The sequence below is a fragment of the Stegostoma tigrinum genome, chromosome 28 (genome assembly GCF_030684315.1).
Source record: "Stegostoma tigrinum isolate sSteTig4 chromosome 28, sSteTig4.hap1, whole genome shotgun sequence".
Classification (NCBI taxonomy): domain Eukaryota; kingdom Metazoa; phylum Chordata; class Chondrichthyes; order Orectolobiformes; family Stegostomatidae; genus Stegostoma; species Stegostoma tigrinum.
In genome coordinates, this window is record NC_081381.1 from 27,864,731 (window position 1) to 27,882,504 (window position 17,774).

General features: G+C 45.2%; 1 protein-coding gene across 5 annotated transcripts in view; it reads right to left on the reverse strand.

Moving 5' to 3' along the window:
• Positions 1-17,774, reverse strand: part of LOC125466641 (tumor necrosis factor receptor superfamily member 1B-like) — a 37,880-nt gene that overhangs the window by 14,121 nt on the left and 5,985 nt on the right. For 2 of the 5 annotated variants that reach the window (XM_048561437.1, XM_048561436.1), the window contains exons 2-3: positions 8,944-9,043; positions 1,320-1,448 (exon numbers count right to left, since the gene is read on the reverse strand). In XM_048561437.1, coding sequence (XP_048417394.1) covers positions 1,320-1,448; positions 8,944-9,043 — 229 coding nt within the window. Of the gene's footprint in view, positions 1-1,319; positions 1,449-1,727; positions 1,846-2,093; positions 2,296-8,943; positions 9,044-17,774 lie in introns of those variants that run through there. The other 3 variants (XM_048561434.2, XM_048561438.2, XM_059638039.1) reach the window with 3 other exon arrangements.

A 17,774-nucleotide genomic window follows, 5' to 3' on the forward strand; every position in this document is an offset into this window, starting at 1 on the left:
TCATATTCCGCCTGGGAACCCTGCAGCCCAATGGTATCAATGTGGACTTCACCAGCTTCAAAATCTCCCCTTCTCCCACCGCATCCCTAAACCAGCCCAGTTCGTCCCCTCCCCCCACTGCACCACACAACCAGCCCAGCTCTTCCCCTCCACCCACTGCATCCCAAAACCAGTCTCTGCCTCCCTCACCGGTTCTTCCTCTCACCCATCCCTTCCTCCCACCCCAAGCCGCACCTCCATCTCCTACCTACTAACCTCATCCCACCTCCTTGACCTGTCCGTCTTCCCTGGACTGACCTATCCCCTCTCTACCTCCCCACCTACCCTCTCTCCACCTATCTTCTTTTCTCTCCATCTTCGGTCCGCCTCCCCCTCTCTCTATTTATTCCAGAACCCTCACCCCATCCCCCTCTCTGATGAAGGGGCTAGGCCCGAAACGTCAGCTTTTGTGGTCCTAAGATGCTGCTTGGCCTGCTGTGTTCATCCAGCCTCACATTTTATTATCTGAGACAATCAAGTTGGATGAGTTACACCAGGCATGGGTCAGCACAAGGATACCCAGCCTGATACCACTGGCTTCCTTTCCCCATGGTGGAGTGAATACAGGAGCTCAATAAGGTATGGGGAAATCCTACAGCATCAGTTCAAAGCCAGGACTGGATTTGGAAGGTTGACAAGGATGAGAGTTCAAAGGGCATGAGGTTTGATACGGTTCAGAGCTCAGTGGGTTAAGGGTTAATGAAGATGGGGGCACAGGTAGCCACTGTTTATGCTGGTGTGTTATTTTTTCCCAGATCCGAAACATCAGTTTCTTGCTCCTCTGATGCTGCCTGGCCTGCTGTGTTCATCCAGCTCTACGCCTTGTTATCACTGTTTATGTTGCAGGGTTTATGGCTAATGGGTTCCCTGGTGGGCAGAGACACAGGGGTTTTTGTGAATGCGCAAGGGAAATCACATCAGTCTGTCACCGAGGGTTCTTGGTGAGTGATGATCAGTTATACACATCTTTCAGTTACGCTTGGTGTTGACCGCTCTCCCAGAAATGCTCTGACACCAGTGAAATCCTCTGCTGCCCACGTCTGCGGGGCACCCACTCCAGCCGCCCTCCCTTCCCACTGTGAGATCCCCCTTTGATACAGGGAAAGGGTTGCAGGACCCATAACCCAAGCGAGGGCACTAGTACAAAACCCGATCCGAACTCAAGCCCAAACCCCAATGGCTCAATCTCCAGCATCTTCCCTGTATTGGCCCAGGGCACTGAGAGGCTATTGGAGGCCCAATGCTGGGGCCCAGTGATGGAGCGGGTTCCTGTGACTCACCTTCTTTGCAGGGGGCTTGACAGGACATGCATTTCTTCAGCATGTTCCAGTAGGCAGTGTACTGGTTCAGGCCACAGGGTTTACACATAGTGTCTGCGTTGTTGGTGCACATCACTTCCCTCTTCATACCTGAAATTAAATAAAACTCGTCGGTCATGTGTAAAACTTTAGGGTCAGGCAGAGGGTAATACACCGCTATGACCTTTCACCCCACTCTCAATAGACCCTGACCTTCCACCTTAAAGATCTCAAGCGAAAAAAAACAGATGGACAAGCCCGGGTGCACTGCCATCGCCCTAAGCACATCTCCAGTGAAAGGGGTTAATGACGTTTGTCAAACAGGATTTGGAGATTCAAATCCTTGAAAATAAACACAGCTGCAAAGTTTATAATTTAACGCAGTCTCACACTCCCCCGAACCCTCTCTGGCTCCAGGTCCTCAATCATCATTTCCTGGCCATCTTTCAATCGTGTCTCTGCTCGGAAACGTTTACTTTCTGTTAACCAGACAGTTTCATAAGACTCCCATTAGCCGGGCCTTGCGTGTTCAAGTCCCGGGGGAGGGGAGACAGGAAGCTGGATCAGGAAAAGCAGACAGGAGACAGGGAAGGGGCAATGGAGAACAAAGGGAGGACACAGAATGTCAATTGTGTGATGTTAATGGAGGTTAATCCAGACCTGCCGTGGGTCACCGAGCTCTCGGATACCGGCAGCACACCAGAGCCTCTGGGGCAATGCTACAGAAGGGCGGGGGTAGCTTGCTTTACTCCTTACCTGTATCTGGGCAGTTTGCATTGCAAGGATCCAAATGTTTATTTTAAACAACTCTGAGCGCAAGGACAGGAAACAGGCTAACAAAAATAACAGAAGTGGTACAGTTTTATCAGGGAGAGAGAGAGAGAGAGCGCTGCTTTGTTTAAAGCGCCTGAATCTGCAAGTTTTCTCATGCTCCTAGTCTGTTTAGCACCCTGCACAGTCACCAGGCGCTCCTTACTCATCATAGTTCAGCGTTTCACCACAAACTGCAGATCTCTTACAGGAAGTGAACATGAAGGGGGGGGGGGAGGAGAAAAAAAACCCTGCGGGCAATTTCTGTGAAAAGCGTCACTGCGGTTTCAACTGCAGTTCATAATAGCGGGCACAGCCCAAATGCAGAGCTCGGGGTGTCGGAGTGGGGTGGCGATGGCCTTCGAGTTTCACAGATATAATCTGAGGCCACTGGTTCGGGGCGAGCCGGAGCTCCACATGTAACCTGAAGCCCAGGCCATACACACTCGGCATTTCCGTAAAATCTGGGTCTGAGAAACTGATGCAGTTTCTGAACTGCACAAATTGCAAAACAAGTTAAAGGTCTGGAAGACGAAGCAGAAAGTACAATAACAGTCTAACGTCTAACGCGGTACTGTGTCAACCTGATTACTATTCACAGAAACACCGTTGTTTATAGCTTAACTATAATTCATTTATACCTTAACTATAATCACAAATAGCAAATTGAATATCGTACATTCAGGCATTCTCGTGGGATCACCTCACATACTCTATGACCTGAAGTACCCCTCAAGTTGCCAAAATTTAATAGTTGAAGTTTGCATATACAGAAGACTCATACTCGGTCCACAGGCTTGCAGCCAGGCATTATGTTATTATTAGCAAATAATGATCTATAACGCGGTCAATGGCAAAGTAACATTCTTATCATTAAAACCAGACAGTAAGATTTAATCAGGCTTCCTCTTTACCTCCACTGTAATTATTAGAATTTAGGGCATTCTAAAATGGATCAGTGGCATAGGCACAGGGCACAGAAGCTAATCATTAAAGAACTCTCTCACACATAGGAACTGTAGGCCTTGTTCAACCATTCACTGAGATCATGGCTGATCTCTGGCCAATCTCCATACACCTGCTTTTAGCCCATCACCCTTGACACCTTTGTTTAACAAAAATACATCTCAGATTTAAAGTTAACAACTGATCATCTCCACTTCACTGCCGTTTCTGGAAGAGAATTCCAAATCACCACCACCTTTCTGAGTATAAGTGCTTCCTAATATCTCTTCTGAACAGTCCTGGCCGTAATTCTCAAACTGTGCCTCCTAGACTAGAATCTCCAACCACAGGAAATAGCTTTACTTTATCTACCCTGTTTTTTCCTGTTAACATTCTGAAGACATCAATCAGTTCGCCCTTTAACCTTCTACATTCCAGAGGGCAGGCCTAATTTGTAATGTCTCCCCTCATAACGCCTGGAGGCCAGATATCATTCTTGTAAATCTACACAGTACTCCCTCCAAGGCCAGTGTCCCCTTCCAAAGTTGCGGTGTCTGCCCACAGTACTCCAACTGGGGGTCTATCCTGGGTTTTGTATAACTGGAGCACAGCTTCTGTACCCTTGCGCTCCAATCCTCTACAGGCAAGTAAAACGCAGGAATTATATATCAAATTTATGTCATTGTACAGGAATAATGTTTAGCACATAAACATGAACTTCAGGGAGAAACATAAACGTTAAAGCTTCCTCAAAACATTAAAAAGTTATATGTTTGAAATTACTTCCAATGGAATGAAACCCCACACGTACTTTTTTGGAGCCAGAGAGCATGTTCAACACTAATAACGCTGTTAAAACCCGCAACTAATTCTTACAGAGCAAGGCTGATCTTTCTTTTGATCTTTACAGCAAGGATAATGTGTGAATATTATACAGTCTCAACGCGATCTCACATCTAATTGATTCCATTGTGAAAATTGCAGCAGTGCAATCTATATGGACAGGACATCATTGAGAAAAAAAGACTTTCATATTTTTATGTTTAACTGTGCCTGTGTGAATGCACTGCTTGTTAGTTTTACAGTTTACATTATAAGCCCTAACAATCTCACTTACTATTCCTGCAAATATAATGTCAATATTTTCCTTTCATAGAAATATAAACTGCAGTCTCCTCTCGTACCCTGTCCTTGTGCTGCCCCAGAATTAGATTCAGATTCTAAACACAATGTTTCACTGAATTTGAAACGAAGTGATTTGCCTGCAATATGATGTGGTGAGCTGTGGGTGCAATTAGCCAGGATGTGTGGGGGTGGGGAGAGGGGCAGGAATGGAAAACGTGATATGGGGAGATCAACAATTACCTCACACCGTGAAATCAGCGCAACAAACTGCTACCGAGAGACGACAAGCGGTTACTGCTTCGGTTCCAGACGAAACAATTTTCAATGCATGTCTGAATGACTCATTCTATCCTAGATCTGCACCCTACCAATCAGCCTCCACATCTTGGACCCCCTTCCATTCCTAGCAAACCGAACACAGTCATCCCTCCTCAACAAGCGCCCTCTCCATCACCTTACATTGGGCTCTCATTTCAAACCTGTCCCCGATACCTCATTATCCAGTTCCTTACCCTCAAATCTAGCCCTAGGCCTAAACGCATTCCCATCCTTTCCCGAACCCCAGGGCCCCCAAAGCCCACTGTCCCACTGTCCCCAGGGCACCCAAAGCCCACTGCCCCGGGACCCCCAATCCCACACTGCCCCAAAGCCCATTGCCCCGGGACCCCCAATCCCACACTGTCCCCAAACCCCACTTCCCCTCTGCCCCCAGGGCCCCAATCCCCTACTGCCCCCCAGGTTCAGCTCATCATTGCCCCAAGCCCCACTGCCCCTGGCTCCAATCCTCACTCTGTCCTCAGGCTCCAATCCCCACTCTGCCATAAGGGTCAAGCCACTCTACTGTTACATCAGGTTCTGTTTTTGTGTTTTTTTATATTATTTTAACTCTGGATCATTGACCAAACTGAACCAAAACAATCTGAAGCTTTCAAATTCACTTCAACCAGACACCATGAAAGACTCCAAAATGTGATTCTGGATTGAGCCCAAGTATACAGTTTCAATTACTTTCTGTGCCCTTGTCCTGTTTGCATTGCATTGGATATAATCTTCCCCCCTTGCCTGAAGGTGCTAACTCTCCCTGAGGTACAGTTCCCCCTCTTCCCCTGAAGAAGCCTGTGATCTATGGAATCGTTCCATGTATTGTTTCTGCTCCTTAATGAGTGTATTTACCTCAGGATGTTAGGATGGCTGGAGCCAGGGATTGGAGGTTAGGGGGTGGGATTATGGCCTGTTAAATAAAATTGATAATGAACTCTGGGTAATCCTGGCCTCATCGATATTCAACTGTAAACCTTCTCCCTTTCAGAGACAGTGTGAGACAGAAATGGGTCTGAAACATGTTATCATCAAGGTCGTTGTATGTGTATGTAAAACCTCCTCCCTGAAGGGCCTAAACAGAATTTTAATGAAAATTGCCTGTTCTCCTGCTTCCCCACATCTAATGAAATTAATCATGTGGAACACGATGTCCGGGTTTTGTGTTTAATTCCACAGAGATACTGATGCTATAATGTAATTTGCAAGCATTAACCCCCCACTGCCCAGACACTGTTCACATTCTCAATTTCACTGCTGCGTACTGACTTCAAAACTAAAGTCAGCAAAATAACCCAATTTCCTTGACAATCAGACGAGACAGGCTTTTTTCACGTTATCTGAATCATTTGACACAAGTCAGGACAAGAAAGCATCACTGATTTGATATCTGAACATTGCGTTGTTATCACACTTCCTATCTCCACCACTTCCCATCGCATAAACCCCAGTCTTTGGTTTCCAGCTTTTATTGAAAGGCTCAATATCAACAAACACTGCGACTCAAATGAAACTCGCTCCTTGTAAAAAGTCACATTGTTACATCCAGTATGAGGAGTAGTAGAATAACCTACATTTCACCAAACACATTCCTTCAGCATAAAAGTCTGATGTCTCTTGGGTTTTTCTCCCCCAGAATGTAGACCCCACATTCTACAAAACACACTCTTCAGGTGTTAAGTGCAAATGTGATCCAAGTTAGCTCTGACTGGGGAATACTCCAAGGGCAGCAGCATTCCATATACCAAACATGGCACTACCCATGTAGAAATGCACATCCTGTTTCTGGGCTCCAATAACAATGTCAAAGAGATAGACAGTAAGACAGTACAGGCTTGCCAACTCTCAATGTTTAGATTCTACTGGAATCAGCAGCAGTCCCTCAGTGGCTAAAAAAAACAATCCCGAAAGTTTATAAATGTTGTTTTAAGCAAATGAGGTACATTCAAATACACGAAGGATTTAGAAAGAGCCAGTGAAGTCCATGCCACATGAACAAACATAACAAAATAGGAAAGATGTGGATGCTTTGGAGAGGGTTCAGAGGAGGTTTATCAGGATGCTGCCTGGACTGGAGGGCTTATCTTATGAAGAGAGGTTGACTGAGCTCGGTCTCTTTTCATTGGAGAAAAGGAGGAGGAGAGGGGACCTAATTGAGGTATACAATGAGAGGCATAGATAGAGTTGACAGCCAGAGACTATTTCCCAGGGCAGAAATGGCTAGCTCGAGGGGTCATAGTTTTAAGCTGGTTGGAGGAAAGTATAGAGGGGATGTCAGAGGCGGGTTCTTTACACAGAGAGTTGAGAGAGCATGGAATGCGTTGCCAGCAGCAGTTGTGGAAGCAAGGTCATTGGGGACATTTAAGAGACTGCTGGACATGCATATGGTCACAGAAATTTGAGGGGGCATACATGAGGATCAATGGTCGGCACAACATTGTGGGCTGAAGGGCCTGTTCTGTGCTGTACTGTCCTATGCTCTATGTTCTAAAAGTCTGTGATTCTGTGATCATTCATGACCATCTCAAACAAAAGATAATCTAACCATTATCCCTTTATGCTCAGAGTTACTATCCCTGAATTCCCCCATAATCAACATTCTGTGGTTTACCATTGACCAGAAACCCAACTGGATTAGCTATATAAGTGCTGTGGCTACAAGAACAGGTCAATGGCTAGAGACCCTGCAGTGATTAACTTAACTCCTGACTCCCCAGCATCATCTACAAGAGGAAAAAGGAAGCTATGACTGGAGGGCTCGAATTTTGGGTAAGATTGATGGGGTTAGAGTTTCATAGGCACATTAAGCAGACTCAAGGGAGAAACACCAACCAGTTGGAAAGGAAATAATAGGCATCTCAAAAAGGAAAGGACAAGGCCCTTTAACAGTCCATAAAATATTGCAGTTCAGAAGCCGATCAGTCTGATCAAACACAGTCTATGTGACGGGTGTTGAGCAGATTCTCAGGATGGTCCCCCACAGAATCTCGAACAATGGAGACACTGCGAGAGGGCCCCAGTCCAAATCCCCTGACAGCATCGACTGACATTTCACCAAGGAACAGGGCTAAACATGGAGCAAAGATGGACAGCTAGAATGCTCAGCCATGAAAATAAACAAGACAAAATCCCACGCCCATGATGATCTGCTACATTCTTTTCATTATTTTCTTCCCAAAAAATTCTCTTTTTAAAATAATCTCAGTGATATGCTTCCCTTCCACAGGAACCTCTCAGAATATGCTCAGTGTTGGCAATGCAACGAGAGAGACATGATTCAAATGAGAGTAACGAGGGCCATGGGTGGGATGAATAGCGAAGGTCTTTTTCCTAGGGTGGGGGGAGGAGTCCAAAACAAGAGGGCAGAGGTTTAAGGAGAGAAAGGAAAGATTTAAAAAGGACCTGAGGGGCAACTTTTTCCACACTGCTGGTAGTGTGTATTTGTGGAACGAGTTGCTAGAGGAGGGGGTGTACGATATTTAAAAAGCATCTGAATGGGTACATGAATAGGAACAGTTTAGATGGACAGGAGACAAATACTGTCAAATGGGACTAGATCAGTTTAGGATATCTAGTTGGCACGGACGACGGGCCGAAGGGTCTGTTTCTGAGCTGTACAACTCTATGACTCCATGGCAGAGTGCATGAGGAAGACAGATACACAAAATGGGAGAAATAAATAAATAAATATAGCAGCAGAAAGAAAATGAGACAAGAGGGAGTATCAATCAACAGGTTCAAGAAAAGAAATAGATATGTCTCTGATGAAATATCAGATAAACGGTTATGGGGAGCAGGCAGGAAAATAGAGTTGAGATCAGGATAAGATCAGTAAAGGCCATATTAATGGCAAAGTCAGCTTGAAGAACCAAATTGCCTCCTCCCACCCCTAATTGCCATGTTGCTCTGTTGCTATGTTCTGTTCCAGCCAGCACGGTAATTCAATTTAATTGTGACTGATCTGTAACATACCTCCATCTATCTACCTTGGCCCATTTCCTTCAATACTCTACTCAACTAAACTCTATTCACCTCAATCTTGAAAGTTCCAATTAGGCCTCAATATTCAGTCTTCTACAGGACAGAATTCTAAGTTTATGAAAAACTTTGGATGTAAATATTTCCTCAGGGTTTTCACTCTAAGTGTCATTAAAATATCGTGTCTAAGTCCCAATGTATCTGTATCCCAATGAATACAATATCATTTAAATATTTAAAATAATTCACTCCTCAATCCTGTAACCTCAAGGAAGTACGTTAGGTCAGTTTATGCAATCCGTTTCCATAGTCTAGCCAGTTCAACTTTAGTAAAAGAAGAGAAACTGTTAATAAATTGCGTGAATGAGAAGATAAAGATGTTGTGTTTTAGAGAGAGGTAGACAGGGCAATGTTAATGGGAGAGAATTACCTGGAGGACATTTGCTGCAGCACATCGATATTGTTCTGTCGAAGTATTCTGAGACTGTATTCTGACAGCTTGATGATTCGCTTCTATATGGTAGGTAAACCTGCAAATGCAGACACAAGATGGGTGTTCCAGTGCCGATCAAGTGAAAACACACACAGGTAATGCGTAACAGCCACAAGATCAATTATCGTGTAGAGGTGGACGATCAATCTAGTACAGACATATAGGTAATCCAGTGCAAGACACACATGGCCCACTGGTAATCTAGGATGGCCACGGACACATGTGTGCGGATAATCCAGGACGGGCACACTGGATGGGATAATTCAGTACAGGCACACGGACACAGCATGGGTGATCTGGTATAGACACAAAGGCTGAATGGATAATGCAGTATAGATATACAGGGTGGTAATCCCAGTAATGACAGACAGTTGGAGGATAATCCAGTATAGACACACAGTGTAGTAATCTAGTACAGACAGATAGGTGGGGAGTAGTCCTCAGGGCAGGAACTGATGTAGGTGATACAGTAAGCACAAACACGAAAGCAGGTAGTCCATCACAAACACATGAAAGTCAAGTTGCTATTGTCCCACTAGACCACAGACCATAAACGCTCTTGTTAGAGAGGGTGATGACTTTGTGGTGGTTTAACTTGAGGGTCACCACTCCTCAGGCAAGGAGTGAGGTTGAGAAGGCAGGACCTTCATGGTAACCAGGAACTGAACCCACACCATTGGGGCCATTCTGTATTGCAAACCAACCGTCCAACCAACTGAACTAACCAACCTATGGTATAAACACAAGCGTGGTTAATCCATATGGACAGGTAATCAAATACAGACAGATACAAACCAGTTATAGAGATATTGATAGGTTGAATAAGTGGGCAAATGAAGTACAATGTGGGAAAATGTGAAGTTGTTCACTTTGGACGGAAGGATAAAAGAACAGAATACTATTTAAGTGGGGGAAAAATTGCAGAAAGCTGCAACACAAAAGGGCTTGGGGGTACTTGTACACGAGACAGAAAGCTAGCACACAGCAGCAGCAGATAATCTGGAAGGTTAATGGAATTTTGGCCCTCCAAGGGAGTTTGAATACAAGAGTAGGGAAGTCTTACTGCAACTGAACAAGGTCCTGGTGAGATCACATTTGGACTTCTGCGAGCTGTTTTGATTCCCTTATTTAAGGAAAGATATTATTTCATTGAAGGCAGTTCAGAGAAAATTCACTCAGATGATCCCTGATATGGAGGGAATGTCTTATCAGCAAAGATTAAACAGGCTGGGACTCTACTCACTGGAGTTTAAAAGAATGAGAAGTGATCTCACTAAAACATATAGGATTAAAAATTATTAAAACATCTCATTATAGCAAAGCAGGTATGAACAGGAGAAATGCTGAAAGGATGTTACCCCTCATTGGGCAGTCTAGAACCAGACGGCTAAGTCTCAGAATAAAGTGGTGCTAATTTAAGCCCGAGATGTGAGGGAGTTTATTCTCTCTGAGGGTTGAGAGTCTTTAGAACTCCTGGCCATAGAGAGCTGTGGGGGCAGAGTCTTTGTGTCTCTTTAAGGCTGAGATGGTAGATTCTTGATCAGTCAGGGAATCAAGGGTTAGTGGGAAAAATTCAGGAAAGAGCACATTAGGAATGTCGGAGCAAAGGCTCAAGAAATTGAACAGCCTACTCCTGTTCCTATTTCTTACAGTTTTATGGTCTAAACCTACAAATCAGGGATAGGAATAGACTACTTATCACCTTGAGCCTGCTCAATTATTCTGTAAAATCATACCTGATCTGATCATATTCTCAAATGCATATTTCTGCCTTACCATGATAACCTTTCAACCCCTCCCATACATAACAAAAATCTACGTTCCTCCAACTTAAAAATATTCAAGGACTCTCTTTTTATACTTTTTCAGGGAGAAAGTCTAGAGACTCTCAAACCTCAGAGTACATTAAAACTGGAAGAACTGTGGATGCTGTAAATCAGAAACAAAAACCGACATGGCTCGAAAAGCTCAGCAGGTCTGACAGCATCTGTGGAGAGAAATCAGTTAATGTTTCGGCTCGAATGACCCTTCCTCAGAACATTGAGTACCGAGGATGGGACCACTCGACCAGAAATGTTAGCTCTGATTTCTCACCACAGATGCTGCCAGGCCAGCTGAGCTTTTCCAGCGACCTCTGTTTTCGTCTCAGAGTAAATAGTTTGCCTAATCTCTGCTTTAAATGGCGGCCACTGATTTCAGTGACCCCCAGTTCTAGTTTCTCCTACAACAGGAAACATCTATTCCACATTTACCCTGTCAAGACCCTTTGTAATTTAAACAGTTTCAATCAAGTTGCCTCTTACTCCTCTAAAACCAAACAGATAAGGGCCTCGCCAGCTCAACTATTTTTCATAAAACAGCCTACCCCTTCCATGTTTTAGACTGTTAAGTCCTCTCTGAATTGCATCCAGCACATTTTTATTTTCCTTAAATAAGGTGACCAACGTTGTACACAATGTTTCAGATGCTGTCTCACCAGTGTCCTGTATAATTGAAGCATAACCTCTCTAACTTTAGAATACAATTCCTCTTGTGTTAAATATCAGCATTCTATTGGCTTTCCTAATTACTTGCAGTACCTGCATACTATCCTTTTAGTAATTCATGCACCGTGACACCTAGATCAGTCTGCCTCACAGGACTCATATTACATAATATACTTCTTTTTCATTCTTCCTGCCAAAATGGATAACTTCATTTTCCTCACATTATATTCCATTTACCACATCTTTGTCTATTCACTGAACTCATCAATATCCTTTTGTAACTTCTTTATGTCCTCTTCTCAACTTACTTTCCTACTTACCTTTGTGTCATCCGCAAATTTGGAACGATACCTTCTGTCCCTATGTTCAAGTCATATAAATAAATAAATTACAAACAGTTGAAGTTCCATCCCTGTGGCACATCTTGCCAACGTGAAAGATACGCATTTACATCTATTTTCTGCTTCCTGCTAGCTAGACTAATCTTTTATTCATGCCAATATGCTACTCCAACTCCAAGAACTTTTATTTTCTGCAGTCATCTTCGATGTAGCACTTTATCAAATGCCTTCTAGAATTGAAATACATCCACCAGTTCCTCTTCATTCACAGTACATGCTAGCTCCTCTAAGAACTCCAGCAGATTGGCCACACATGGCTGCCCTTTTACAAAACTATGTTGACTCTGTCCAATTCGTTTCAGTTTATCCAAATGCCTGCTATAATTTCTTTACTAACCGCTTCTAAAACATCCCCATGACTGGCAAGCAGTTTCCTAATTTCTGTTTCCCTCCTTTTTTAACTAAGAGTTACATTCACTGTCTCCCAAGCTAATGGGCACAGAATCTGAATCAGGGAAGTGTTTTTGGAAAATTAAAACTAAAACCTTAATTATCTCACTAACCATTTCTACTAAGCTTCCACAATGAATCTGTCAAGACATGGGCATTTGTCAGCCCACAGCTCCAATAATTGACTCTATCACTTATCTAGTGACGATGGTTTTCCAGAGTTCCTCTCTCCATATCCTGATTTTTTGTTGGTGCTTCTGGGAAGTTTATTGTATTTTCTGTAGCGAAGGCCTTTTTAAAAATTCATTTATTGGATTTTGACCCAGCAACAGTGATACAACAGCAATACATTTCCGAGTCAGGGCACCAAGTGGCTTGGAGAGGAACTTGTAAATGGTGGTGTTCCCATTTACCTGCTGCCCTTGTCCTTCCAGATATAAGTAGTGTGGGTTTACAAGATGCTGTCTAAGGAGCTTTGAGGCGTTTCTGCAACTTGTAGATCGTACACACTGCTGCTACTGAGTGCCCTCTGAATGTTTGTGGATGTGATGCCAATCAAGCAGGGACTGCTTTGTCCTGGATAGTGTAAGACCATCTAGGGACAGTTGTGCTGCATACATGCAGGGAAGTGGGGAGTATTCCACCATATTCCTGACTTGTGCCTTGTGGATAATGGACAGGTTTGCAGAGTCAGATGGTGGGTTAGTTGGTGCAGTATTCCTAACTTGAACCGGCTCTTGTAGCCATATTTGTATTGCTAGTCCAGTTCAGTTTCAGGGCAATGGTAGCCTCTAGGAATTTGATACTGGGAGTGAAAATTACCTGATAAATTCATCTGCTACTCCCTAAATTTGTATTAATAATTCTCCAGGCTCAATTTCTGTATGGCCAACACTTTCTTTGCTTTTTTCACTCATTCTGATATTCTGTCTAATCTTCCGACCTGCCACCTGTCTTTACACAATGAAGATATTTTTAGTCAACCTGTTCAAATATATTAGAACACAAGCTTTTTCTTTAGATTGATGTTATCTTTAACATTTTAGTTATATCAGGTGGGCACATCCAATGCTTGGAATTTTTCCTAGTCATTGGAATATATCTATCTGATGTATTCTGAAAGATCCACTGAATGTCTGCCATTGCATCCACATTGACTTATCCTTTAACCTAATTTGACAATTCATTATACCCAGCTCTGATTTCATGCCCTCACAGATGTCCTTAACTAATTTTATTTCTAATCTTAGACTCACTCCTCTCTCCCTCAAACTGAATGTAAAATTCAACCATAATGCAGTTGCCGCTAGGGCCACTTCCACTGAAATTACTGCTATTTCATTTCACAATATCAGGTCACAGAGTCATACAGCATGGAAACAGACTCTTTGGTCCAACTAGTCCATGCCGACCATGTTCCCAAACTAAACTTGTCCCACTGGCCCACATTTAGTCCATGTCCCTCCAAATCTTTCCTACTCATGTAATTATCCAAATGTCTTTTTAAAAAGTTCTAACTGAACCCATAACCATCCCCTCCTCTGGCAGTTCATTCCACGCACTCTCACTGCAAAAATACGCTCCCTAGATTTGAACCCCCCTACCCTAGGGAAAAGACCCTTTGTATTTAACCTTATCTATGCCTGGTATATTTTTATAAAACTCCATAAAGGTCACTCTCAACCTCCTAGGCTCTAGTGAAAAAGTCCTAGCCTACCCATCCTATTTTAATAACTCAAACCAACCATTCCTGGCAACATCCTGGTAAATCTTTTCTGAATCCTCTCCAATTTATTAAAATCCTTCCACAGCAAGGCAACCAGAACTGCACACAGTTTTCCAGAACAGGCCTCACCAATGTCCTGTACAACCTCAACATGATGTCCCAACTCCTAAACTCAAAGGTCTGAACAAGGCACACATGCTAAATGTCTCCTAATAATGCCTATTCTCTGATCAGCTCCAGAACAGGATGTTATAAAGAAACTATCCTTAAAACAATCTATGAACTCTCAAAGGCTACCTTTGCCCATCTGATTTTCCCAGTTGATATGTCAATTAAAATCTTCATGATTATCGGCACATTATCCTGACAAGCTCTATTTATTTCTTCCTCTGTACACCACCTTACTGTGTGGTTATTATTCGGAGTTTGTACACCATTTGCACAAGTGATTTCTTGTTTTAATCATTCTCATTTCTAACCAAACTGCTTCCACATCATGGCTCCCTGAACTTAGGTTGTCCCTCAACAGAAATGGTTGGAAAAGCTCAGCAGGGCTGGCAGCATCTGTGGAGAGAAATCACAGTTAACAATTCCAGTTGAGTGACCCTTCCTCAGATCAAGTCACTCAACCCATAACGTTAACTCTGATTTCCCTCCACAGATGCTGCCAGCCTTGCTCAGCCTTTCCAACAACACCTGTTTTTGTCTCTGATTTCCAGCATCCACAGTGCTTTCGGTTTTTATTCCGCTTATCCCTCCTTTAGGCATACGCCATCATGAACTAGCAACCCACCCTTTCGCTTTTTCCTAGTTTCCTGTATCCTGTATCCTTCAATATTCAGATCCCAACCTAATTTATCCTGTAGCTATGACCCTATAAGGGCTGTTGGATTATATTTAATCATTTCAATTCACAATCTGTTATTTTTTTTTAAATGCTACTGCATTCAGATACAGACCCTTTAGCTTTATCCTTTTACTTCCTCTATAAATTCTTCCTTAATTGCTGGTTGACTCTTGCCATTCACATTCTCTACCCCTTCCCATCACCGTCATTTTTATCATTTCCCATTTTAGTAGCTTTCTGTTTAACCTCAATTTTACTCTTTGATTTACTAAGTCTTCCCAAACTTGATATCTTGCCCCACGATTCAGTTTGAAATCCTCTCTACGTCCCTAGTTGGGTGGTTGGCAAGAGCACTGGTTCCAGCTCGTTTCTGGTGGAGATCATCCCATCTTTACAGTTCCCACTTTCTCCAGGAAATTGTGCCAATGGCCCACAAACCAGAACTCACTTTCCCACAATAGTCTTGCGAAAATCAGATGGAGTATGCTTTCCTTCTTCCAAGAATTGCTTTTTATTTAAACCTAGATCTGGGCCTAAGATTTGGGATGAGACCACCTCACAGTGGAGCTCTCCCCACCATGGGACCGAGGCCTGCGATAACGTGGCTGCTGCCCAGGGTCTGTGGAATTTTAGGTGACGGGAGGAGGAAAGGGCTCTGGATGCTAAAGTCATCAGACTCAGTGATGTGCTTAATGGTAGAGGAATGGGCTGGGTGACGTGGAAAAATTAGCTTTTAGAGCACTGGCTAGAGTCCAGTAAATGACCAAATCTATCCAGAACCTCCTGAATATAGTACCTGGCCCCGAGAATTTCCGGGAGATTGAGGCAGCCCAGGCACACACTGAGCTTCAGATGAACTGACACCCACTGGTCCAGAATTTGACATTGGGCCCAGAACTGCAATCCTGCACCACACTATTTGAACCATTTCAAGAAAATTGGCACAGAGGTGTTTCCTGTATGGGCAGATGCTGCTGTACACTATCCACTTCCTCAACTTTGTCATCACTCAAATACAACTGGGCATAACATCCTACCATTCAGCTGCAGAGATCCACAGCAATGGACCCTCTGCAGGTTGCAGGAGCGGGGAGACCTCCTCCTTTCCACGAGGGATCTTGGGGGGAGAATATTGCATGTGGCAGATCCATGTAATAGCAGATGAAGTAAGCTCCAGTTACTGTGGCCTGGACAGAACTGTGTTTCACATTTCAGAGAGAGGCAGATATGGGAATGGAAGAGAGATAAGCCAGAAACAGACCCACACATATACGCAGACTGGGAGACACAAGAGACAAAGAGAGGGACAGAGACCAACAAAGGGAGACAATGTCTTCTAGATATTCAGATCATTTCCGATATTGCAATATGTAGGTCATTTCCTGTGCTAAGAGTTATGTCAGTGTGGTCCAGCCAGTCTAACGAACTGTCACCATCTTTCAATCTTCTTACTTCCTTTCCTAAAGGTGCCAGCTATTACTGGGGTAGAGCTCCCCCTCCCCTCCTGAAGGTGCTGACCCTCCCTGGGGTACAACTCCCCCTCCCCTCCTGAAGATGCTGACTCTCCCTGGGGTAAAGCTCCTCCTCCTCTCCTGAAGGTGCTGACTCTCCCTGGGGTACAGCTCCCCCTCCTCTCCTGAAGGTGCTGACTCTCCCTGGGGTACAGCTCCTCCTCCTCTCCTGAAGGTGCTGACTCTCCCTGGGGTACAGCTCCCCCTCCCCTCCTGAAGATGCTGACTCTCCCTGGGGTACAGCTCCTCCTCCTCTCCTGAAGGTGCTGACTCTCCCGGGGTACAGCTCCCTCTCCCCTCCTGAAGGTGCTGACTCTCCCTGGGGTACAGCTCCCCCTCCCCTCCTGAAGGCGCTGACTCTCCCTGGGGTACAGCTCCCCCTCCCTTCCTGAAGGTGCTGACCCTCCCTGGGGTACAACTCCCCCTCCCCTCCTGAAGATGCTGACTCTCCCTGGGGTACAGCTCCTCCTCCTCTCCTGAAGGTGCTGACTCTCCCGGGGTACAGCTCCTCCTCCCCTCCTGAAGGTGCTGACTCTCCCTGGGGTACAGCTCCTCCTCCTCTCCTGAAGGTGCTGACTCTCCCTGGGGTACAGCTCCCCCTCCCCTCCTGAAGATGCTGACTCTCCCTGGGGTAAAGCTCCTCCTCCTCTCCTGAAGGTGCTGACTCTCCCTGGGGTACAGCTCCCCCTCCTCTCCTGAAGGTGCTGACTCTCCCTGGGGTACAGCTCCTCCTCCTCTCCTGAAGGTGCTGACTCTCCCTGGGGTACAGCTCCCCCTCCCCTCCTGAAGATGCTGACTCTCCCTGGGGTACAGCTCCTCCTCCTCTCCTGAAGGTGCTGACTCTCCCGGGGTACAGCTCCCTCTCCCCTCCTGAAGGTGCTGACTCTCCCTGGGGTACAGCTCCCCCTCCCCTCCTGAAGGCGCTGACTCTCCCTGGGGTACAGCTCCCCCTCCCTTCCTGAAGGTGCTGACCCTCCCTGGGGTACAACTCCCCCTCCCCTCCTGAAGATGCTGACTCTCCCTGGGGTACAGCTCCTCCTCCTCTCCTGAAGGTGCTGACTCTCTCGGGGTACAGCTCCTCCTCCCCTCCTGAAGGTGCTGACTCTCCCTGGGGTACAGCTCCCCCTCCTCTCCTGAAGGTGCTGACTCTCCCTGGGGTACAGCTCCTCCTCCTCTCCTGAAGGTGCTGACTCTCCCTGGGGTACAGCTCCCCCTCCCCTCCTGAAGATGCTGACTCTCCCTGGGGTACAGCTCCTCCTCCTCTCCTGAAGGTGCTGACTCTCCCGGGGTACAGCTCCCTCTCCCCTCCTGAAGGTGCTGATTCTCCCTGGGGTACAGCTCCCCCTCCCCTCCTGAAGGCGCTGACTCTCCCTGGGGTACAGCTCCCCCTTCCCTCCTGAAGGCGCT